Genomic DNA, 26196 nt, shown 5'->3' with positions numbered 1-26196 from the left:
AACTAGAACACAGTACAAAGATTCCTATATGAACTAGAACACAGTACAAAGATTTCCAAATGAACTAGAACACAGTACAAAGATTCCCAAATGAACTAGAACACAGTACAAAGATTTCCAAAAAAACTAGAACACAGTGCAAAGATTTCAAAATGAACTAGAACACAGTGCATAGATTCCCAAATGAACTAGAACACAGTACAAAGATTCCCAAATGAACAAGAACACAGTGCAAAGATTCCCGAATGAACTTGAACACAGTACAAAGATTCCAAAATGATCTAGAACACAGTACAAAGATTCCAAAATGAAATAGAACACAGTACAAAGATTCCCAAATGAACTAGAACACAGTGCAAAGATTCCCAAATGAACTAGAACACAGTACAAAGATTTCCAAATGAACTAGAACACAGTGCAAAGATTCCAAAATGAACTAGAACACAGTACAAAGATTCCCAAATGAACTAGAACACAGTGCAAAGATTCCCAAATGAACTAGAACACAGTGCAAAGATTCCCAAATGAACTAGAACACAGTACAAAGATTCCCAAATGAACTAGAACACAGTACAAAGATTCCCAAATGAACTAGAACACAGTACAAAGATTCCCAAATGAACTAGAACACAGTACAAAGATTCCAAAATGAACTAGAACACAGTACAAAGATTTCCAAATGAACTAGAACACAGTGCAAAGATTTCAAAATGAACTAGAACACAGTGCATAGATTCCCAAATGAACTAGAACACAGTACAAAGATTCCCAAATGAACAAGAACACAGTGCAAAGATTCCCAAATGAACAAGAACACAGTACAAAGATTCCAAAATGATCTAGAACACAGTACAAAGATTCCAAAATGAACTAGAACACAGTACAAAGATTCCCAAATGAACTAGAACACAGTGCAAAGATTCCCAAATGAACTAGAACACAGTACAAAGATTTCCAAATGAACTAGAACACAGTGCAAAGATTCCAAAATGAACTAGAACACAGTACAAAGATTCCCAAATGAACTAGAACACAGTGCAAAGATTCCCAAATGAACTAGAACACAGTACAAAGATTCCCAAATGAACTAGAACACAGTGCAAAGATTCCAAAATGAACTAGAACACAGTGCAAAGATTTCCAAATGAACTAGAACACAGTGCAAAGATTTCCAAATGAACTAGAACACAGTACAAAGATTTCCAAATGAACTAGAACACAGTACAAAGATTCCCAAATGAACTAGAACACAGTACAAAGATTCCTATATGAACTAGAACACAGTACAAAGATTTCCAAATGAACTAGAACACAGTACAAAGATTCCCAAATGAACTAGAACACAGTACAAAGATTCCCAAATGAACTAGAACACAGTACAAAGATTTCCAAAATGAACTAGAACACAGTGCAAAGATTTCCAAATGAACTAGAACACAGTGCAAAGATTCCCAAATGAACTAGAACACAGTGCAAAGATTCCCAAATGAACTAGAACACAGTGCAAAGATTTCAAAATGAACTAGAACACAGTGCAAAGATTTCCAAATGAACTAGAACACAGTACAAAGATTCCCAAATGAACTAGAACACAGTACAAAGATTCCCAAATGAACTAGAACACAGTACAAAGATTTAAAAATGAACTAGAACACAGTACAAAGATTCCCAAATGAACTAGAACACAGTACAAAGATTTCAAAATGATTTAAAGTTTTGAAATGCATTTTTAAAAAAGTTCATGTTGTTAATCTTTTATCAGAAAATATAAAAAAATTTCACAAATTAACTTTTCTAAACATTAAAATAATATTTTTTCAAAATTCAGTGCAATGATTTGAAACTGATTGCTACACTTAACTCTTTCTCTCCTAATCAACGATACCATCGTTTATTTTACCCCACTTTGCAGCCTAAAGGACAATGTTATTGCCAATGCTTAAAAAGTCAGTGGTTTTCTTTATTCCCAGAATGTTTTTAATTGCTTATAATTTCATCTTGAATAGTTTCCCGTTGGAAAAAAATACATATTTTTTATCATTTTCAAAGTGTTTTTACCAAAAATGATGTTTTTAAAGAGTGGGGGCTAAAAATGGCTCTATTTTTTCTATATTACTTTTCCATAGCAATGATGACATAGGATAATTACCTCAAGACAATTAATTTAAATGTTTTATATAAGTTATATATTTAGTTCTGTGGAAATATGAATAACTTTCATAAAAAATACTTTTAGTTCAAATGGATCATAAAATACAGCCTAGATCAATTTCTAAAAAGACTTAGAGACCTCTGTAATTTTTTATTTTTAAATTCCATTATCCAAAATTAACTTTTATTTTATTTGAGTAAACATCAATTTCTTTTTTCTAAAATGTGTGTGCATTCTCCTTTAATTTTATACCAAATATAAGCATTTCTGATAACTAACAAAAAAGTTATTTAAGTTTAATCATAACAGGGTAATATGAACAAAATGAATAATTCCATCGGAATGTGGAAAATAATTACGGAGAGAAAGAGTTAATTTATTTGACATGAATAACTCTCCAACCTGAAGTTGTTTTTCTATCAGTGCAATACGTTCTCTGATACTCATTCCACTTGTTGAGTCATCCAAGGAATCTTTTCTCTCCTGCCTCACATGTGTTGGCGATCTCCCTGGTGGAGCTGAACTAGGCAAAGGTGGGGCCTCTCCATCATCAAGGCTGTCTGCTCCTTCCTGTGTAGAGCTGGGCAAGTAAAAAGAATCCTCTCCGAAACTGGTCAAGGGTGCTGGTTTAGTTTGCTGACCATTTCTCTTAGCATTTGCCGAAGAAGGCAGAGATTTTTCATTACCGAAATAATGTTTTTTGTTCGCGGCCACAGTGGACATAGTAGCGCAATCAACATCTGTTGACCTACTTCCGCTGCTGTCATGTCCACTGTTATTTTTGTAGTTGCTGCTCTTGCCAACCCTGTGTATCCGACCACGTCGAGGCGGTGGTACGGGGCCATCGGAAGAGTCCGTGTCATTCTGTGTTTTATGATGACTGCTTAGCTCGCTCTCAGACTGAAGGTGGAAGGCCACTGTTACTTCTTCCAGCTCAGGAGTCGAGCTTTGTTTGCTGCCATCTAGGTGGCGGGGCAGAGCTTGCTTGACTCCACCCACTACCATGTCTATGGCTCCTCCCCATGAGCCAGACATAATTTCTTTAGGCTTTCGGGCCTCAATAGCTCTCCAGTGAGATTCTTCTTGATAGGAGGGTTGTTCAGATTTGGCTTGTGCAGCTTGTGATAAAAGAATCCCTTTAACTGTAGTCTGTGGAACAAAAATAGGAACATATCAAACTGTTCATATCAAGCTGCTCATATCAAACCGTTCATTTAAAACTGTTCATATCAAACTGTGTTTTTTTTTTTGCTGACCTTCCACCCAACCTCTTTTCACTGGAAAATGTTTATGCTATCTGTCCATCTGACTTGTTTTGTTCAACTCTCAAAAAGTAAGTGTCATCTATATTTTGGTTTCACTTGTGCCTTTATCCTGCCTGAACTAGGTGCAATTGACTGTGTGTGATTTTAGACATGCATTCCTTTTGTTTTTTAACTAAGCATGTATAGTAACCAACTTTAAAACAAGATTTTTGAAGTCAGTTCCCATTACACAGTTAACCCAAAAATGAAATTCTCTAGTAAAATGATCATCTGATTACTTATATGCCTTCATCATGTGTTATGTAACTACTTTAAAATAGAGGTGACTGTTGATAGAGGTGACTGTTGGAACCCACAGGGGAAGGGAAAGACTGGGCGACCAAAGCAAACATGAAGGAGATCAGTGAAACAAGGAGTAATGACGGCAGGATGGACCCAACTGGTCTAGTGTAGGGAAATGTTTTCATAACAAGTAAAACTAAAGTTTGTCCTAGTGCAAAGAAAAATTAAATGTCCCAAACCCTAACTCTATTTCAATCTTCAAGTCCCAAGAAAATATTCCAGTCTTCTAGTCCTAAGAAAATATTTCAATCTTCTAGTCCTAAGAAAATATTCCCAATCTTCTAGTCCTAAGAATGTATTTCAGTCTTCTAGTCTTCAGAAAGTATTTCAGTCTTCTAGTCCTAAGAAAATATTTCAGTCTTTTAGTCCTAAGAAAATATTTCATTCTTTTAGTCCTAAGAAAGTATTTCAGTCTTCTAGTCCCAAGAATCTAAAAATTAAAAAAAAGCGATTGAGCTCTATGCGATAATTGATTCCAATGTGAGGCATCTAATCCTACACAATGCATAGAACATCTGACCTGCACAACATCCCTCTGTAATGAATCATCCTGGTGGGCATCTATAATTTCTGCCTTTCCATCTTGAAAGCCGCGAATAGATTGAAGGACTCTCTCTGGTTCCAGCTCGTGTAAATGTCGTGCTGGAAGGGTATCACCCAGCGGATCTGAATCTGAAAAAGTACAGCGTGTACTTACAGTTATTTATTGTAAATGTTTACATTAAGTTAAAGTCTGGTTGACAGTAGAGACATAAAATCAGTATATATAAAATAAACAATAACAATCTATTTACCAATAACTTTTATATAACTTTTATTTAAAAATCCCTCCTTACATGTTAAAAATGTGCCTATTGAAAAGTATGAAACAAAATCTCTTGAAGAAATTACCAGCACAAAATTGACAGTCCATAACAAATCACAGATTACTCATGTTAGCTTCAAAACACACAGAGACACTATCATCAAGCAAAACACACATTCACACAAAACTACAACCACAGCTGTTGTTGTGTTCTTAAGAAAACATTTCTTCATTGATCCCTTGTTAATGTGCAGTGTGAATTGTATTGATGACTAACATTGTAGTGTGGGTGCAACTATCAACATGTATTCTTTCAAGTCAAAATAAAGCCATCTATATCTAAGCAAAACTGTGGAGATTTCCTTGAAAGTCTCAGATGACTTTGAAACATTTTCAAAAGGTTTTAATGATAAAAAGCAAATAGATGCACTCTTGTAGGGCTTTTTAAAAGCATCTAATACAATTTGCCACATAACCCAAAACAACAGAAATGCAAAAGGATAAACATTTTCTTATTTTATTTGCCACATAACCCAAAACAACAGAAATACAAAAGGACACACACATTTTCTTATTTTATTTTTCTCTGTTCAGTCATAAAAAAAAATATGTTCAAAGACCATCCAAATGTAGAACATCTAGGAAAATGAAATCTTTGAGGATTTTTGAGATCTCTGTCTAATTCTGCAACAAGACTTATCACATATATGTGGGTTAAATAATAAGATTTAAAAAGTAATCAAAATGGAAACTTACCTTGTTCAGAGTCCAACAAAGAGGTCGCCTGCCCCGCGGACAGACTAAACTTCAATTTATTAAATAAAGTCTTATAAGAAAGCAGTCGTTTCTTTAAGACTTCAATCTCCACCTCATGGCCACAAGCACCCTGATAATAAAAGAAAACATGCAAATAAATCTTCATCAAAGTTTAATTCAGAGAGGTCTAGGAGAAATCTCAATCTAAAACTTAATGCATGTGTTGAAAATATGAATACAGTAGAATCTGTTTCATTAGATCACATCTGGATGCTATTATTTTGGTCCTAATGGCTAGTCCAATTAACCAGATTGGTCTGAATAATAAGATTTGTTAAGTACTTTAAGATTTGGTCCAAATATGCCACTGGTCTGATAAACATTAATCCAATTTACTAATTTATTTGTTAAACAGAATTATTTTATTTCCTAGGCTACATAAAAAAATTCACATCCATAGTTGTGATGCACTGAAAGGCCAACTATTAAAGGATACTTTATGTATGTAATAATAGAATTCAGATAGAATTCAGATTTGAAACATTATGATTGAGAAATATTTTGTAAAATGAAGCAAAGCTGTGTCCTATTTTCAATCAATTGGAAACATTTCATTTGTTGCACCAGTTTAGGCATTGCGATAAGCTTTGATGCAGTTTATGCTCCAACCCTTTGAAGTAAGTCTTAAGACTTTACTGAATACACCATTTAGTTAAATCAATGAGTTGACATGAAATCACTATACACTACTTTCAGTTAGAAATCAAAGGCCTCTAGAAAATAAACTAGTGAAGACCTACTGACCTTGCCTTGTCTCAGCTGAAGTATAGTGACACTAAGCTGCTCCTTCTCTCTCTCCACTTCCTGCAACTGATACAATGTTTCTTCTAACAAAACATTCTGTCTCTGAAACATGTTGTACTGGTCCAGTGAGACAGAGACACTCTCACCTTCACCTGCCTAATACAAAGCAATAATACATTACTTAGACAATAATGGACAGCAGTTTAGAAATGTATGTATACAAAGTATAATTTAAGTAATCTTTATAACTTAACCATGACAACCAGTTATATAGTTTAACAAGATCACAAAACATTCAAATGAAAAGTTTAAAAAAAAAAAAAGAAAACCTTAGATGTATTAGATGATGATGAAAAATGTTGCTGAAGATTTTCAACTTGTTGTTGCAATACAATTATGTATTTCTGACAGTCTTCAAGTTTTTGAGGAACTGTATGTTTCAGGGCTTTATCTCTTGCCTGAGAATCCTGTCAATAGACAAAAATTGAACTATATAGAAACATGAGGCTAGCTTGAAATGAAAGTTACAAATTTCTACCACATACAATATATGATGATGTGATGAAATCAAAGGATTCAGTTTCATTTCACTAGTTCAATAAACTTGACAAATGGTAAAATATTGTTCCTCTGGAGACAAAATAGATGTATTTTCTGTATGTGTGTTAGAAAGGCCAAATGTTCCACATTATCTACAATTTATTACACAGCCATCTGTAATCTGCTAAAGAGTAATCACATATTTAATATTGATTATGGGCAACTTTGAAAGATTGATTTCCATTATCTTAAATTTGGTTAAAAAAAAGTTAAATAAAATTGACTAATTATGTCAAAGAAATTCAACATTAGTCTAAGTTATTTGGCACAATGGCACTTTTTAGGCCATTTTGTACCTGCCACCATATCTCATAGAAGCAGTAAAAAATATCTTACACAAACATTGACATGCAATAAGTTTATTTTCTGACCTACCTGACTAGTAATCTCCTCTAGCTCTTGTATTCTAAACTTTAATCTATTTTCTGATCGCTGCAAGGCAGCAATTTTATCATTCAGAATTTCAACAGTCTGTTCTAGCTCCCGTATCCTGGCCTGGCTGTCTATCTCCCGAAGTTCAAACTCCCGGACTTTTTTCTGAACCAGATTCTCATTTTTCTCCAAGGTTTCAACATGCTGCTTGTATGCCATTTCAGAGTCTTTAGCAGACAGCAGACGTCTGTCTAGTTCTTGGACCTAGTGACACAACCACAGAATAATACCATAAGGAAGATACTAGTGCAAGATTGTAATGAAATCATGAAGTTAAAGTTGTATAAAATATGAATTTCAATTGTTTTGTACTGGATAGTTTGCTAGAATGTGTTGATGATGTTCAAAACATTTTCTGTTGTTGTAATAAATCATTCTAAATAGGATTTCATTTTTAAGGATTCGGAAATCTCTGTGATGAAAAGTGTGTAGACAAAAGGCATAAGATCACACTATCCTCTTCTATTCAAGCCAAAAGCAACAAATTCATGTAATTTAAAAAAATTTAAAGAATATATTCAAATGAATCAAAAAATTGAATGGCTTACCTGTCCCTGGAGTTGTAAAATATGCTGACTCAGCATTGAACATTCTTCTACAGCCTTCTGTAATCTCTGCGACAGATCTACATTCAGCACATCCAACTCATAGGCTTTACTATGGGCAGCTGCCTCAGAGTTCTCTAGATGACCAAGACGATTCTTTAGGTTGGCCTGAAATATATTGAAATAATGACTGCTTCAAATATCTATGGCACTTGCTCTCTACTAATGAAAGAATTTTAGTGCATAGATTATTGTACAGTATTCAATCTTGAATACAACCATTTATAGATAATTTTATGAACTATGTTTTAAATTTTTTGATTGATTTCAAACCTCCTGAGATAAATATTGACCTGACAAGACAGAAAAAAAACTTTGTGATCCTATGTTGATATAGCAAGACAGAAAAGAAACCTGTGATCCTATGTTAACATAGCAAGACAGAAAAGAAACCTGTGATCCTATGTTAACATAGCAAGAGAGAAAAGAAACCTGTGATCCTATGTTGACATAGCAAGAGAGAAAAGAAACCTGTGATCCTATGTTGACATAGCAAGAGAGAAAAGAAACCTGTAATCGTACGTTGACATAGCAAGAGAGAAAAGAAACCTGTGATCCTATGTTGACATAGCAAGACAGAAAAGAAACCTGTGATCCTATGTTAACATAGCAAGAGAGAAAAGAAACCTGTGATCCTATGTTGACATAGCAAGAGAGAAAAAAAACCTGTGATCCTATGTTGACATAGCAAGACAGAAAAGAAACCTGTGATCCTATGTTAACATAGCAAGAGAGAAAAGAAACCTGTGATCCTATGTTGACATAGCAAGAGAGAAAAGAAACCTGTGATCCTATGTTGACATAGCAAGACAGAAAAGAAACCTGTGATCCTATGTTGACATAGCAAGAGAGAAAAGAAACCTGTGATCCTATGTTAACATAGCAAGAGAGAAAAGAAACCTGTGATCCTATGTTGACATAGCAAGAGAGAAAAGAAACCTGTGATCCTATGTTGACATAGCAAGACAGAAAAGAAACCTGTGATCCTATGTTGACATAGCAAGAGAGAAAAGAAACCTGTGATCCTATGTTGACATAGCAAGAGAGAAAAGAAACCTGTGATCCTATGTTGACATAGCAAGAGAGAAAAGAAACCTGTGATCCTATGTTAACATAGCAAGAGAGAAAAGAAACCTGTGATCCTATGTTGACATAGCAAGACAGAAAAGAAACCTGTGATCCTATGTTGACATAGCAAGAGAGAAAAGAAACCTGTGATCCTATGTTGACATAGCAAGAGAGAAAAGAAACCTGTGATCCTATATTGACCTGACAAGTCAGAAAAGAAACCTGTGATCCTCTTTAACCAGTCCCACTTTCTAAAACTATCTCAACATTATTAATACATATAGATCAAGAAAAGCCACAACAATGTACCTCATTAATTTCATAGCTCTTCAAACGCTGCAGCAAACTCAACTCAACATTTTCAAGTTCCCTGACCCTGGCTTCCAGGTACTCAGCTCTCTCTGAAAGACCACCTTTCTCCATTTCAATGTCCTGAAGGTGCCTCTTGAGTTGAAGCTCAGTAGCAGAAAGTTCTGCCACAGCATTCTCCATGCCCCCAGACTTGCTCAGCCAGTGCTCTTCATTCAGCTTGAGTCTGCGGACCAACTCCCGCAGCCTACGCTCATGGATCTCCAACTCATGAACACGATCTTCAAGCTGTTGTCTGGTGACCTCCAGGTTTTCACATTTTGTACACAAGGAACCTTCTGATAGTTCCAGATTGCTGATCTGTTTTTATGAAAATAAAGAAGTTTCATAGTGCTTCAAATTTACTAAACTGATTAAAAACATTTTTACAATGATTTAAGTTTTTACAAAAATAGATAAGAAAATATTTAGCCGTATTCTAATTTAAATGCACAGGTTGAGTTCATGACAAAAGTCTTAGCCAAGAATCCAAACAATGTAACATACAGATTATGTCTAACATGAAAGGAATACTACATCCCAGTGTCAAGAACTTCTATTGCTTGCAAATTCTGATTCTCTTGACCAGTCCTGGTTTGACATGATTTAGTATTGAAACAATTTTAAAATGTCTGGATTGGGAACAATGTTGATGCCAAAATGTTTAAATAGTTAACTTATAAATAACTTTATCTAAAGAGTGTGTGAATATTAGTAATTTAATTAATTTTCCAAATGAAAGGCTATAATTAAAGCTAAAAATGCAAGAAGGTTTGATGCAACTTACAACAAAAAAAGTTAGACAAAAATAATGATTTCTATAATTTTGTTTTTCTTTTTAAGTCGCCAGAAATAATATAAAGAAACAAAAAATGATGAGAAGGTCTATGAAACAAAATCAAAGAGAATAAATGGCAAACACAGTTCAAGACTGAAACTATTCTTACCTGTTCTTTAAGCCCTCGCTCAGAAAGCTGCAGTTCTCTTATTTTGATCTGTAGATCATGAATTGTTGCCTTGTCCTTTCTAGCTATTTCATGTAGAACTTCTCTATCTCTTTCAAGCTCAGACAACTGTTAAAAAGTATGGAAAGACAGCATTGACATATTTTATTAAAAAAAGAAAAAATTGGTTTCTAAAACAATTTCTTTTTCAATGTTACCAAAACTGTCCAACCTCTAGTAATTTTAACTTAATGGTGTAAGAATGTTTGACATAGCAAATACTTTCAACTAAGTTTTGCAGACTTAATGGTAAGAAAAATGGTGGAAAACTCAAGAGGGACAGGTGAGATCTGTTTATATAGACACATGAAGAACAAATTGTGTGCCGTGTTACCTGGGTTATGTTGTGTTTATATAGACACATGAAGAACAAATTGTGTGCCGTGTTACCTGGGTTTTGTTGTGTTTATATAGACACATGAAGAACAAATTGTTTGACGTGTTACCTGGGTTATGTTGTGTTTATATAGACACATGAAGAACAAATTGTTTGACGTGTTACCTGGGTTTTGTTGTGTTTCTCTACAGTTTCCAAATCTTTGATGCGCTGCATCAGAATGTGTTCAGGCTTATCCAACATTGTTTGTGATATGTCTTGTCCTCCACTAGGATATTCTGCAGTGTTGTTGTTGTTATTTTTGTCACCCCCGTGGTAGAGTAACCGAGGCTGTTTGTCTGGACTTGGTGATGCCTGGAATGTGCGCTTGCTCTCTGAAAATCTCAGCTTCCTCTGCAAGTTCTGGTTGATAACCTCCAGTTCTTCCACTCTTTTGGACAAGTCTGAACCATGGGATGCCTGCAGTTCCTGAAGTCTGTTCTTTAAATCAGCCTCACTGGCCTGGAGCTCTGCCACCAAGTGGACAAGCTCATTATGAGTAAGGGAAGCCTGGCTGGGTCTGGATCTGAGAGGTGAGGTAAGTGGTGGCGGTGTGGAGTCTCTGCTTTCAGCATACTGGCCTGCAGGTGGCGCTGGTGATTTGGTGGTAGGTGATTTAGCTAGGGTCAATGTGACCTTTGAACTAAACACTTCTGAGACAGGAGTTGGTGATTGTTGAGGAACAGATTTCTTCAAATTGTCAGATCTATCAGAGAAAAAAATGTATAGAATTAAATTATTTTTCTGTCATAGTATAAGTCAAATTGGGAATGGGCGTCAATTAAAAAGTTTTGGATAAACTCTGTGTTGGTTGGAAAATGGACAATGCTAACTCATTTTGATCATGTAATATGTCAGCTTGTCAAATGTTGCTTTATTTCTGGCAAAGAAGAAGTCCCTACAGTCAAAACTTCAGTGATATAGAAGAGAAACAAAAAAAGGCACTGCATTGGAAACTGTCAGCTGAGGCTTTGTTTTTAATGTTGCACAAACTGCCACAAAAAGTGATCCAAGATGTGAGAAGATAAAAAGATGCCTTATAGACACAAAATTACTAGCAGCTTACAAAGTAAAAAAAAGAAAGAAATATTTTACAACACCAAATGAAAACATAACAAAATCAAGAAAATAATCTTGATTGAAAGGGAGTTAAAAAAGAAAAACAAAACTTTTCCAGCATTAAATATTTCCCTTCATTTTTTTTTAGCAGCAACAACATGAAGATGTTCACATTAAACTTTCAATTTTAAACCTAACAACATTTTTTAGAGGACAAAGTGTCCTACCATCAATCAAATGACCAATGTGATCCATCATCCAGTAGTCTATTAATTTATAAGAAAAACAAACTCTAGGTGGTGCACAGGTGAAAAACTAAGAAGGTTGGAAGATTTATTCAGTTAGATCCCAGCAAGTCAGTTATACCATCCCCACACAAGTTGTGTGTGTGGAGAGCATCAGTTATACCATCCCCACTCAAGTTGTGTGTGTGTGGAGGGCAAGTCAGTTATACCATCCCCACTTAAGTTGTGTGTGTGTAGAGAGCAAGTCAGTTATACCATCCCCACTCAAGTTGTGTGTGTGTGTGTGTGTGTGGAGGAAGTGTATATCCCCCCCCCCCATTAGAAGACATTGTACAGACAAATGTGAAACTACCAATCTAAGCTGAATAGTGTAGCCTGCATTTCTAAGAAAGCTGAATAGTGTAGCCTGCATTTCTAAGTAAGCTGAATAGTGTAGCCTGCATTTCTAAGTAAGCTGAATAGTGTAGCCTGCATTTCTAAGTAAGCTGAATAGTGTAGCCTGCATTTCTATGTAACTCAATAGTGTAGCCTGCATTTCTAAGTAAGCTGAATAGTGTAGCCTGCATTTCTAAGTAAGCTGAATAGTGTAGCCTGCATTTCTAAGTAAGCTGAATAGTGTAGCCTGCATTTCTAAGTAAGCTGAATAGTGTAGCCTGCATTTCTATGTAACTCAATAGTGTAGCCTGCATTTCTATGTAAGCTCAATAGTGTAGCCTGCATTTCTATGTAAGCTCAATAGTGTAGCCTGCATTTCTATGTAAGCTCAATAGTGTAGCCTGCATTTCTATGTAAGCTCAATAGTTTAGCCTGCATTTCTATGTAAGCTCAATAGTGTAGCCTGCATTTCTATGTAGGCCTAAGCTCAATAATGTATATACACAGTAGAACACACTATAAATCAACTAAAATGAAGTTTGATTACCATAAAAACCAATGGATACAATGCGTTTTGATCAGGTTTCAAATGCCAATGTACAAGTCTGTATTTGAACTTTTTTCCTGCAAACTTTTCTGAACTGTATTTCAATGACAACATCCAAATGACTTACACTGATCCAAGTGTCGAAAGTCACGAATATATTCCATAGACTGAACATTAAGTCCATCAGACGATGTACTATGAAATAGCGAACAAAATTCCTAGCGCTTCATTCCCACGGCTATGTTTCAACTGGTAAGGCACCGATAGATCGAGAGATACAAACAGAAATCCTACAGACCGCGGCTTTTAAGTTAGCGGGGCAAGAGGTAAGTATGAAGATAAGGTTTTTGTCCATGGGGAAGGGGGGTTGCACTGCACCGTCCTACCCAAGCCGACCTATTGATTTTCTTGAAACATGAAAGTGACGCCACAACAAAACGTTTCAGTTCCGATCCAAACGTACAGACATTCTACATATGTAGACTACGAGCCTGCGCTGTTCTATTCGTGTAAGGAACAGTTCAATTACCAATGCGAAGAAAGCTCTATTCACGTCTTGCCCACATTCTCGCCTGATTACTTCTAGTATCAATTGAAGTGTTCAACTTTCAGGGGCTGATTACTAATACCAACCTTTTGGATTCTTTACAGCACTAAGTACGTCAACCCTAACAACCATTTCTTTCAGAGCTACATATAGAATATACAATAAAGTCTCGACTAAGTGCCAGTTTACTAAACATCTCAAAAGCTTGAAGAAGAAGAAGCCATACTTAGATAGTTATATCCAGCAACTGTTGCTGAAGTGATACACGATATGAACAAAATATTAAGCTCAAGAAAAGAGACTTTGGTTAGAACAAACAAAACTATTGGCTAAAACACCGTGTGAAGTTACAAGACACAAAAACTAAGCTTAACAAAGTTGACTTGCGAAGCACATTCAAATAAGCAAATGTTGAGAATACCAAATTAGCCATGTCAAGTTCATGTCAAGTTCAGTTGAAGGCTTTAGAGTAAATAAGTCTACATCCAAGCGAGAGTGCAAACACACAATAAGCCACGGGAGAAAGGAACAGGAACTATCTACTTCCACTTAGGATCACATTCCTGTCAGATCTAACGATGAGGCTGATAGATCATCACGGTACTGCTCACCACTACAGGTATCTCTTCTGGTGTGCAGCGTCACGTTGTAACAAGCAGCACGGTGTAGGGGTAATCAATAGTGACAGTCAAGTAACCAGCAGTTAGGTACAAGATCATCAAGCGATGCACATGAGAGAGAGAGAGATGGCGCTAGAGGGGGAGAAACCACAACCACCAATCTTACATATAATTATGTAAAAAAAAAACTAAGCCCAGAAGATCCACTTAGAAGACGTATGTCGAATCCAGCTAGAGTCAACATTGTACCCCGGTCAAAGTGTTGGCAGACTGCGGCCCCTGTGCAATCAGGTCACACACCTGAACTAGGTGAAGGGGACATTGGAGACTGACAGGCCAGGTAGTGTATGATATTCATATTTCATGTGATCACAGCTTAGGCCCAACTCCCTAGATTGGGGGGGGGGGGGAGGGTAGTATCTGTCTGTTGTAGGGTGAGGTGGGGCGGGGGAGCATGAAGTTGAACACGCAGAATAATCAATGTACATGTAAATCATTACGCGTTCATTTATTAATTCTCTAATCACACACGCACGCACTAGGGGAGAGAAGAGAGAGAGAGAGAGAGAGAAGAGAGAGAAGGAGAGAGAGAGGAGAGAGAGAGAAGGAGAGAGAGAGGAGAGAGAGAGAGGAGAGAGAGAGAAGGAGAGAAAGAAGGAGAGAGAAGAGAGAATCCAAGAAGAAAGTAAGATAAGGAGAGTACAAGGGGAGAGAGAGTCAAGGGTGTGTCTGAGAGAGAGAGAGAGAGTGAGAGAGGGTTAAACAGTACTGGCTAAAGAACGAATATCAGAGAAAGTGAATGAGAGAGTGAGAAAGAGGGGGGAACAAACTCTTGATTAAAGACACATAGAATATGAAGGAAAGAGAGACGTTTTATTTTAACAATAACAAACAACAAATTAAAGTGTACATATTTCTTGTGTGTACGTACACCACTACAACAAACTTGTACACACAATGTGTGTCTCTAGGAATCAGTTTGTGCAATTCCTTTATGGACCTAAAACTCGAGCTTGACTTCATTTGCACATTCGGTTGGCTGGTAGGCAAGAGTTCCCCTTTCAGCCCTCGTGATCTATAGGCAGATAAAGGTCATGTTTCTGTGGCCCACAGTTAACGAGGGTGTCATGTGGCCAGCACAACGACCAACCGCCTTTACTTTCCCCAACTAATGTCAGGTACCCATTAGAGCTGCATGGACTCAGAGGCGCCCGAAGATCCCGAAATAAAAAATCCCAGTGTTTACCAGGATTCCAACCCAGGACCCCGGTTCAGAAGCTAAGTGTTTAAACGCTCAGCCACCACACCTAGGAATCGGTGGAGTATTGGATCAAATCCTGAGTACATATAATTGATCAATCGGTGGACATTTTGGATCAAATCCTGAGTACAAATAATTGATCAACCGGTGGACTATGGGATCAAATCCTGAGTACAAATACTTGATCAATCGGTGGACTATGGGATCAAATCCTGAGTACAAATACTTGATCAATCGGTGGACTATGGGATCAAATCCTGAGTACAAATACTTGATCAATCGGTGGACTATCAAATCCTGAGTACAAATACTTGATCAATGTCTCTCTCTTTAATCCTTTACCGCCTAAACCTAATAATACGTTCTACAAATTGCCCATTAAGATTCTAAATAAAAGTTTCAGCGAATGTACATTTAACAAACAGGAGTAATAAAGTAAAAGTATTTTTACTAGAAGATATGTTTACTCTTCACTAGGTCTCACATCTAGCTACAGACCCCCTGCTACACCTCAAGGCTACACCTCTTCCTTCCTTTGAAGGGAAGGATACAGTCAAGTGAGTTAGTAGATATAGTTAATAGATTATAAGTCTTGTAAATCTATTTTATAGATCTACTTTATGACACGCAAATGAAAGCAGCTCAATAGACTACAAGAAAAAACCAGCTAAGGTCAGAGGTCACAATCCTTGTCACTTGAGACGGAACTAAAGGTCTAATGTGTCAACGTCACATCTTCTAGGACCTCTTCCTTGATGACTTTTTCTTTTTGAAACAGCTACCTTACTTTTATGGGGAAACTTCTTGAATAGTAAATGCACTAGAATGCAGGAAGTACTGAAGGTTGATCAAATTTTTAAATTAGAATTTCCTTTTGTATTTCTGTTTTAACTCTCATTCCCTGCATTGTGCCAGGGGAGAACATTTCAGAGTTTAAAGAACAAAAAAACAGTTTAAAAAGCAGAACCAATATGCTTAAAAAGATAGCTTTGATTTTTTTTTTAAAGAATATGAAAAAAAATTACATTTAAAAAAATACACACGAGTATTTTATTTTGATGACATTAAAGAAAATGAATTCTTTAATGTCAATCAAGGCTTCACTGTACACCTGCACATCCTAACCAAGAACCAAATGTGTTCATTATTGTTAACAAATAATGTCATTGTAATAATGATTGAAACATCAATTATCCCACTAATTAAATGTGTACTTACCTGACTCTTTGATCATCTGAAGACAACCCAGAGTCATCTTCTTTCATTCTGAGCTGAGCCTCGAGGCTGTCCACTTTGCTCTGCAATTGTTTCTCTGTTTTTCTGAGTCTGTTAGCTTCTTCCACCAGGGCCTTCTCATGCTGCTTCAGCAAGTCTACTTGTTTTAACAACTCCAGCTCATGGTGACGGAGATCCTGGATGTAGTGTTCCAGTTTTAACACCTGCTGTTGGTGCTGGTTTTTAGATTCCTGTTCCTGGGCTTGCAGCAGCTCAAGTTGCTTCCTGAGATCCTGTTCACGGACTTCATGGTGTCTACTCAAGTCAGCTATCTGCTGCTCCAAGTCTTCCTTTAAGGACTGCACAGAGGGATCTTTGCTTCTTTGACCTGGTAAAGTGTTGAGATAGTCTTTCAGTGCATTCACTTCACCCTGAAGCTCATTCTCTCTGAGCTGGCTGACATTCAACAGTTTGTTAAAGTGTTCCAGCTGGTTCTCCCTTTCAGAAAGCTGCTCTTCATATTCAGCCTGGACTTCTTCCACCATGGCTTCTGAAGCACCAAGTCGAGCATGAGCCTCCTGTAACTCTTGGTAAAGACTACTTTCCTCCATGATCCTGTCTTGCAGTTCATTGCACTTTTCTTTCTCATCCTTGTACAACTTCTTATAGCTCTCAATGCTCTGGGCCAGAAAGTCATTCTCCTCCATGAGGTTATCTATCTTTTTTTGTAGTTCTTCAGTGTTTGCTGCACAAGGTAATGTACTGATATCCTCTGTCAGTTTTTCCATAAGTTTGGCTTCGGAATCTTGCAGTAGGACAATTTTCTCTTCTAAGTACTTGATTTTGGATGCCTTATCTTCACATTCCATCGCAAAACTCTTGTTTTGATGCTCTAACTGAACGAGTCTCTCAGACAAATGTTCAGAATTAACAGTTTGCTCAGAAGGTAACAATAAGTCAAATGTGTCAGTGTATTTGGAAGCCATCAAGTTCTTCCTGCTAGCACCATTTTCTTCATGACTTGATGCATTGCCGAGTTCTTTGGAAATAGCCACATTTGCTGATGCCTTCAAATGTTCCACTTCATTCTGTAGTTTATTGTTTATTTCTTCCAAATCTAATATTTTATCCATGTATTTACTTTCAGCATCTTGCAACACTTCATTCTTCTGTTTCAGAAAATCATATTGTTTAACCATGTCTTCCAGTGCACCATCCACTGCATCAGTCTGAACACACTGTGTAGTCACACTTTTATTCTTCAGAAGCAACTTTTCTTGCAACTTTTTCTCCCTCTCTTCCAAATCAAGCAGACGATCCATCAAGTGCTCTTCAAGAACAGATTTCTGATGTTCAATGTTTTTCAATCTCTCAACTTCATCTTCAAGAAATTCAATTTTATCTATTAACTCCCCTTCAGTTATATTAGCATCCGCCACTTGTTTTTTAAGATTCTTTTTCTCTTCTTCTATACTACTGATTTCTTCTGCCAAAATATTGATTTTTTTCTCCAGTTCATCTCTCTGGATTAGGGCATCTTCCAAAGACTTGTGCAAATTGACACCATCTAGCATATCTTCATCATTTCCTTTGGAGGCTTTAGCTTGAGCATCATCTCTTTCTTGTTTCACCACATTGAGCTCATCTTTCAGTTCTTGGTTCTCTGTCTCTAAAGGCACTATGACAGATGTCTCTATGTCAGCCATTTGTTCCAAAAGCTGCTTTTCCTTCACTTCCATGTCAGCCACTTTCTCCGACATTTTCTTTTCTCGTTCTCTCATTTCTTTCAAATTTTTGTCGAGACCTTTAATTTTCTCCTGACTGAATTGATCCCGAGACTTGTATGATTCAATATCTTTCAACAATTTTTCCATTTTGTGTAATGTTTCCTCATGATGAATCTCAAGACTATGTAATTTTTCAGCCAGCTCTTGCTCTTTAGAAATCCCTGAGGGTGGCATTGTCTGTAGCTCTGATACAAGTGAAACTGTGATATTTGATTCCTTAACACCTTCATTGCTTTCATAATTTGCTTGCAGAAGCTTTGAACTTTCTTTTTCAGATTCAGCCACAGAAACTTTGAGTTTTACATTCTCAGCTTGAAGATGCTGGAGATCAATCTGCAGATCTGACAATGTTCCTGTCATTGCCTGAATCTGAGTCTCAGCTTCATGAAGCTTAGAAGTCAGTGATAACTTCTCTTCTTCTAGTTGATGCACTTTCTTCTTCAAGTGGTACACAACTTTATTGAGCTCATCATTCAACTCTTGAGCAGTTGTGAGCTTTGTTTCCATCTCACTGGTACATTGCTGAAGCTGTTGTTCTAAGAGATGCTGCTGTTGTTTGGCTATTTCTTCCTTGTTTTTGTCATTGCTCTGAATGTGAGCATTGCTTTCCTCAAGTTCTTTCACCTTCAGTTGGGAGTTCTCAAGTTTAGCTTTAAGACTTTCACATTCCTCTGAAAAGTCTTTCAAGTTAACTTGGAGTTTTTCGGCATCTTTAAGAGCTTTATCTTTTTGGGCAAGAAGCTCAGCTTTTGACTGCTCCAGTTGCATGTATTTTGTCTCACTTTCAACAGCAGCTGCTTCCAGTCTATACAATTTTCCAGAAAGAAGTTGGTTGGTTTCTACAAGTTCTGAAAACCCATCATCTTTGGAGTTCACTATTTCTTCTTGCTCATTTAACTTCAACTTCAAAGTTTTATTTTCTAGCTCTAACTTTTGTATAGATGTCAGAAGATCTTGTTGAGAGGATTCTGTAGTCCTTAAAGAATGAGCTTGCAATTCTTTCTCTTGTTTAATTTTCTGACATTCAAGTTCGAGATGCTGACATTTGTCTTTAAAATGTTTTATCTCAATATTTTGCTCTTCATACTTACTTTGGACATTCTGAATCTCTACTTGGAGTTTGTCACATTTTTCTTTGGATTTATTTAACTCTAACAAATGTTGCTCCATTTGATTCTTTAAACTTTTCTTCTCTTCATTGACCTGCTCAAGCTCAACACCCACAGTTTGAATTTGACTTTCCAGTAATGTCCGTTCCTCTTGGCTGGACTTTAAGTCTTTCTGAAGTTGTTCCAGCTGTGAAACCCTCTCATTGTAACATGTTTCTTTGTCTTGCAGTTTCTCTTGTTGTTCCTGAAGTGAAGACTGACTTTGTTTCAAGGAAGTTTCCAGTGTTATGATATGTTCTTCCTTCTCTTTGCATGTATTCTGGGCATGTTCAAACATTTGCTGGAAGTAGTTCAGCTTGGACTTGAGGTTCTCACATTCTATTTTTACTTCCAGATGTTGTTGCTGTAAGGATTCAAAGTCACTTTGGGAGTCTCTACAGAATGACTCTTTTTCCTTAACAGCCCCTTCAAGAATAGACAATTTCTGAGTAAGACTTTGATTAATGTGACGCACTTCCTGCAGTTCCATTTCTGCTGTATTCAACTTCTCTTTGAGTTGGTCACATCTTTCTTCACATGATTTGAGCTTGAACTCTGCTTTGTCAAACATACTCTGTACAGAGGTAAGCTCACTACATTTTCCTTGAAAATCTTTCTCTGCCTTAGTTAAATGAAGGTTGAGATCTACACATTTCTTCTCATTGTCTTTCAGCTTCATTTCCAGACAATCTATTGCATGATTTTTAGTTTTCATTGTTTGTTCAAGTTCCTCTACAAGCAGTTCTTTGCCTTTTAGCTGTGTCTCTGTTTCTTTACACTTTTGTTCTAGACTCTTGAAGCTCTGATCAGCCTGCATCAAGAAGTCATCAGAAGCTTTCAGGTTATTGTTGGCATCTTCCCATTTTTTCTGGAGTTGAGAAACCTGCATCTTGAGTTCTGCTAGTTCAGACTGACTCTCCTTATTCTCTTTATGATAGTTATCAGAGGACTGTTGCAGTTGATCAGCCTCTTCCTTCAGAAGATCATTTTTTTTCTTCAAAGAGGTGAGCTCATCCTTTAGTTTTTGACTCTCTTCATTCTTGTTTTTGACCACAACTTTCAGGTCATCATACTCTTTGCCCACTGTCTCTAGTTTTGATTTCATAACTTTAAATTCTTTGTCTTTCAGAATAATGATTCTTTCTGTCTCATTTTTTTGAGTTGAAGTTTCTTCTAACTCCTTTTCCAGCTCTTCCAGTTTGGTCTCAAGTTTAGCAACTTCATCTTCTTTCAATTTGATGATCTTTTCAGCCTGCTGTGAGTGAGCAAACCTTTCAGCCAGCTGTACCTCTAAGCTGGCACATTTGGCCTCCAACTCACGGTATCTATTCTCAGCCTCCACCAGCTTGAGCTCAACATCTGCCACTTTAAATTCTAAATGCTTGTGTTCCACAATGTGCTCATCATACTGCAGAGTAAGTTGTTCAAAATCTGCTGAGAGTTTTCTATATGCCTGGTCCTGCTCTTGTTGTTGATCTTTGTCTTGGTCCCTAAGTTTCTTAAACTCTTGGATTTCTTCTAGACATTTGTGTAGCTCTAGCTTGGCTTGTTCCAGCTCATGCTGTTTGGCTGAGATAACTAACTGTGTGTTGGTTTGTTCTGAAGATTTTAATTCAACTTCTGACTGCTTCTCCTCTATTTGTTTCTTCAATTGATTTATTTCAAGGAGACTTTTTTCTTGTTCTTTCTTTGAGTTGGACAAATCTTTTTGGTACTTTTCTGTATCCAGAGACTTTTGCTTCACAGACTCTTTTAACTCATCCAACATGGAATTTAATCCTTGAATTTCTTTGTTTTTCTCTTCAATAGCCAACAAATGTTGGGATACAACAACCTCTTTGCTTTGTAAGTCTTTCCTGAGATTCTCTACTTGTATTGCAGCACTGTCTTTTTCTTTTTGACTCAACAGTAACATGTGCTCACTCTTTTGAATTGTTTCCTGTACCATAATGTCTTTCTGAGACTTTTCTTCCACTAGTTTGAACAATTCAGATTCTTTCTCTTGTAGACGTTTCTTATTTTCTGAAGCTTTTAGTATTAAGATATTTTTCTGAGACAATTCTTCCTTCAATATTTTTATTTCACTTTGTAAATGTTGTAATTTTTCATCTTTTTCTGAAATTTGTTTCATGATTTCTTTTTCATTTTGATGCAACTGCTCCTTAAGATGCTGGTAGTCACTTTGTAGTGTTTTGTTGGAGTAGCGTAAATGACTTATTTCCAAGTTAAGTTCACACATTTCTTTGTTCTTTGCATCCAACTCTTTAAGCTTGTTTAACAACTCTTCTTTGAGATGTTCTATTTCTTTATTGAACTCATTGAGTCTTGAGACAAGAGTTTTCTCTTTGTTCTTGAAGTCATCGATAGAGGTTTCCAACTGTTCTCTGGTGGCTGCTTCATGGAGCAACTGTGTACTCAGAAAATTATTTTTTTTCTTCAGGTCTTCAATGTGCCCCTCCTTGTCCGACTTTAGAGCAGCGAGCTCACTATTTTCACTTTGTTGTTTAGCTGACCATCTAGTGAACAGTTCACTTTTTTCTTTTTCTAACATTTTAATTTGTGCAATGGTCTCTTGATCTTCATTAGCTGCCTTTGATTTGAGTTTAGAACATTCACTCTCTAACTCACTCACACGACGAGCTCTTTTCTCAAGCTCAGTTTCTAATTCTTTCACTCTCACATCCTTTTTCTCAACCTCCTCTTGCAGACTATCTAACTCTTTCTCATAGTCACTTTCTTTCTCCACAAAATTGGCTTCAATTGTTTTCATTTGCTGCTCAATGTCTCCTTTCATAGCAATCAGTTTCACTTCTATATCTGCAACTTTCTTTTTTTCTTTAGCAAGATCCTTCTCTAATTTGCTCACTTTAAACTCTGCCTCATCAGCTCGCTGTTTCTCCTGCCTACAATTTCTTTCCAAATTTACTATTTTGTCTTCATATTCTGTTTCTGATGTTTTGATTGAAATAACTTCCTCTCTTAAAATATCCATTTCTTGCTTGTACCCATAATCTTTATTCTCAAGATCAGATTTCTGCCTTTGCAATTCTTTGATCTGATTTTGATGCATAGTTTTTTCATTTGTTAGTTCTTTAATATTCTCTTCCAACATGGCAATTTTTGATAAAAAGTCATTTTCCTTCTGAGCAAAAAGTTTTTCAAGTATTGCGATCCTACGGTTTTTCTCTGACTCCTTGGTGTTTAAAGCACTTTGCAGGGTAGCCACTTCATTTTGCAAGGTGGTGACCTCTTCCTCATGTGTAGCTTCTTTCTGGCGTAGCTCTTCCTCTTTGTGGCGCAACTTGCTGCTGATGTCGGAGATTTTTTTGCCATATTCCATTTCAATTTCCAAAAGTTTGACCTCAAGAAGCTTGGCCTTACGGACTTTGTCTTCCTTGCTAGCCATTTGATTTTTTAGGCTCTCCACTTCCTCTTTTGCTGACTTGACTTCATCCATCAGAGATGAGATTTTAACATACAGGCCATTCTCTTTTTCTGCTTGCTGGGCAACTTTTTCTGACAATTCCTTTTCCTGTTTCTCTAGCTCTCTAATCCTGCCTGCACTTTTCAACTCCTTTTGCTTGTAGCCTTTCATTTCAACCTGGAGGTTATAAACATACAAGTGAGAAGGTAGGGTTTGAGTTTAACCTAAAGCTGTTTTACCTATGTTTAAATAAACAGCGAATTGTTAGTTTAATAAGCTTCCCTTCAAGATACAAGGACACACAGGGATGTAGAATTAGAGTTGCCTCAATTTTGTAACTAGCATTTATGAAGGTGTCAATTGATCAGGACAATGAGTGAATGTATTTTCATCACTTTGAAAGATATCAAAAGATGAGTGAACTCTGTAACCTTTTGAAAATCCTGAGTGAAAACCCCATGGCACCACAATTTGAACTAGGTACCCTTAAATGACCAAGCTACCATTCCCAATGTGTATAAAGAGTCCTAAAAAGTCTGATCTAAAATTATACTAAATTCATAAATATTCTTACAAAACTAAATGCAAATATATCAATACAAACTTTTGTACATAACAAAACTCATGACACTAAACAGTATTTACCTCTAAGGTTATATAAAACTACAAACTTTTCTACATAACAAAACTCATGACACTAAACAGTATTTACCTCTAAGGTTACAATCTTCCCACGTAAGGTTCTTTCCATTTCTTGCATTTTTTCTTGCAATGTCATTTCCTGATTCTCCAGACTTTCTAACTGATCCAGCAGAGATTCCTGCATACAAAAATGTTTGTCACTCACTAACCAAATAGAAAGATCTACAAAATATTTTCATCAATATTTTAAAGGTTGGTATTTTATTAAAGTGTTTAAATATAAATACTTAAAAATAATGATTTAGCTTAACTTTGACTGACCTGTGATGTTCTGAGCTCTTCAATTTTACTTTGATACTTGAGCATCTTTTCCACAGTGACCTCTGAACTTTCATATAAGGCCAGCTTAGCCCTGAGTTCTCTTTCTGTCATCTCCATCTCTGATATTGTCTCGCTCAACTTGACCTCTGTTTCCTACACACACACATATATAAGAATGAAATATTTAAGCTTTCATAATCATATTAATAATTATAATAATAATAATAATCTTTATTGTCCATCTGGAAATTTGTCTTACAATTTGTGCATTACACCAAACAAAAAACATTATAACTATAAGAAACCAAAGTGTACATTCACTCCAGACTCATTCATAATTTACATGTGACAAAGTTTATATCAGATTGTTCTTATTTAATGATTTGATTGCCAGGGGAACAAATAGTGTTTGTGTCTGTTTGTTTTTGCTATCGGTGTCTTGTATCTCTTTTGTGATGGTAAAATCACAAAATCCTGTCACAGAGGGTGATTCTTTATTTCGAGGATCTTGTTAGCTTTTTTAAAGATGTTTGTCTCAAACAACTGCCCAAATGGGGTTTGTTTTTTGCCAATGATTTTACTAGCAGCGTTTAGGATTCTATAAAGTTTATTTTTATTTTTAATGCTCAGATTGCCATACCAGTCAATTTCTAACTGGTTTTAATTGTCACTTTCTTTCCCACAAAACTGGTTAATCAAAAGTACAGTCATATTATATTAATGATAACTTTGATAAGTTTGAAAGTCTGAAATACAATACAAGTGTAAATATGTATAGACTCTATGTATCCCCAATTCTAGATCTCTCCAGAAACAAAAATAAACAAAGATAAAAGTCTGTGCTAGAATACTAAATACTACTACTATACTAATACTATTTTGCATGGATCTAACATAAAATGTTTTCTAACAAATGTATCCAAATAAATGTTTTAGTGAGACATGCTTTTAACAAACCTTTAGGCTGACAATTTTCTCTTGTAAAGTTTCAATTTTTGAATCTTTTTTCTCGGCCACATCGCTGAGCTGTCTCTTAAGTTTCTTTAATTTGTCCATTAGCTTCAACTTCTCTTGATCAACAGGTGCTCCATCAACGCCAGCAGTAGGTCTATCTCCGCCACCAGGCGCTGTGCTCTCCAGTACTGCATCACGAAGACTGGACTGGGACTGGGCAAGTTCTGCTGCTAGGGAGTTTTCATTGGGTGAAACATTAATAACAAAATACTCCTGGGCCTCTGCAAGTTTAGCTTTTAAGTCTCTGTTCATCGACTCCAACATTTTTACCTGTTAGGGAATAAGAAGTGGTACTGTATATTTGTTATAGAATTAAAAAAACAATGATAGTAAAGAGAATGTACATAAATGAATAAACACATTTCTTTTTAGAACTGGGAAATACAAACTTAAGCAATGGTATGTATTGTTTCCCTTAATAACAAGACCTTTGGAGCAAATGATATAAAGTGGACATATTTTTTCAGTGGTTACAAGAGTGACTTAGTAGGACAGGAAACTTAAACGCAGAAACTAAAGCATTAAATAGGGTCAAGCATGGAAACACAGTAAATAAATTATAATTTTATTTATAAAGCACTGTTAACAAACAAAATGTAGGCTCAAGGCGCTGTAATAACATTACAAACACAAACAGGACAGCTAAAATAACAATTAATCTAAAAAAGTTTTAAACAGATAGGTCTTAATGTTCTTCTTAAAAGTGGTGTAGCATGTTGTCTGTCTGAGATCAATAGGGAGTGAGTTTCAAACCTTTGGTTCATGCACTGATCTCTCCTAACAGATACTATCAATGGATAATGTCATGTTAATATAGAACTAATTAAATGATCATTAACTGGTTTATATTCAGTTAGGGAGAAAAATTGAAAAAGGATCATTTATTAAATTTAGGTAAAGATATGTTTAAATGCCAGTTTCAATTAATATGATTTCCTTAATAATAACCAGGTTAAAACATGTAAAGAAAGTCAACAGTTCAATAAACACAGACCTTTTCCTGCAGTGTCTGAGTTCTGTTATAATCTTCATCAGCCACTCTCCGCCAGTTCTCTCTGAGGATCTCTTCATTTTCTTCCAGCTCGGATATGCGAGCAGCTAAAGCTTTGTTGTCAGTCTCCAAAAATGTTATCTGATGTTTCAGCTCCTGTATCTTGTTGAGCTCTCGTTGACACTTAGGGTCTGATTTGGTTTCCAGTTGCTCCCTCAAGTCCCTCTCTATGGCCTCTAGCTCTTCTATCCTTCTGATTGACGCTGCTTCACATTTTTGTAAAAAGTCAACCTGTTGATGATCATTTTTTATTTAAGTATGAAACTCAATAGGTGTAGAGTTAGAATGATTACTATGTAATGCAGTTTGCAATTAAAAAAAAAAAGAAAAACCAAGCATTAAGCCTTTACATTTAAAGTAGAAAATTAAAATTATTATCAGTG

At 36.2% G+C, this 26196-nt stretch overlaps 1 protein-coding gene across 8 annotated transcripts in view; it reads right to left on the bottom strand.

Annotated features, from left to right (window-relative positions):
- Positions 1–26196, bottom strand: part of LOC106073274 (golgin subfamily B member 1-like) — a 96794-nt gene that overhangs the window by 13981 nt on the left and 56617 nt on the right. For all 8 annotated transcript variants that reach the window (XM_056026731.1, XM_056026740.1, XM_056026770.1 and 5 more), the window contains 15 exons: positions 25757–26044; positions 24706–25032; positions 23749–23901; positions 23498–23605; positions 16430–22962; positions 10684–11263; positions 10125–10250; positions 9139–9498; positions 7705–7869; positions 7100–7360; positions 6454–6591; positions 6125–6280; positions 5321–5450; positions 4280–4431; positions 2555–3301 (listed from right to left, as the gene is read on the bottom strand). In XM_056026731.1, coding sequence (XP_055882706.1) covers positions 2555–3301; positions 4280–4431; positions 5321–5450; positions 6125–6280; positions 6454–6591; positions 7100–7360; positions 7705–7869; positions 9139–9498; positions 10125–10250; positions 10684–11263; positions 16430–22962; positions 23498–23605; positions 23749–23901; positions 24706–25032; positions 25757–26044 — 10224 coding nt within the window. The remainder of the gene's footprint in view (positions 1–2554; positions 3302–4279; positions 4432–5320; positions 5451–6124; positions 6281–6453; positions 6592–7099; positions 7361–7704; positions 7870–9138; positions 9499–10124; positions 10251–10683; positions 11264–16429; positions 22963–23497; positions 23606–23748; positions 23902–24705; positions 25033–25756; positions 26045–26196) is intronic.

This window comes from Biomphalaria glabrata, chromosome 1 (genome assembly GCF_947242115.1).
Source record: "Biomphalaria glabrata chromosome 1, xgBioGlab47.1, whole genome shotgun sequence".
NCBI lineage: Eukaryota > Metazoa > Mollusca > Gastropoda > Planorbidae > Biomphalaria > Biomphalaria glabrata.
Note: the sequence above shows the minus strand (reverse complement) of the source record. Positions and strands in the feature narration are given on the sequence as shown.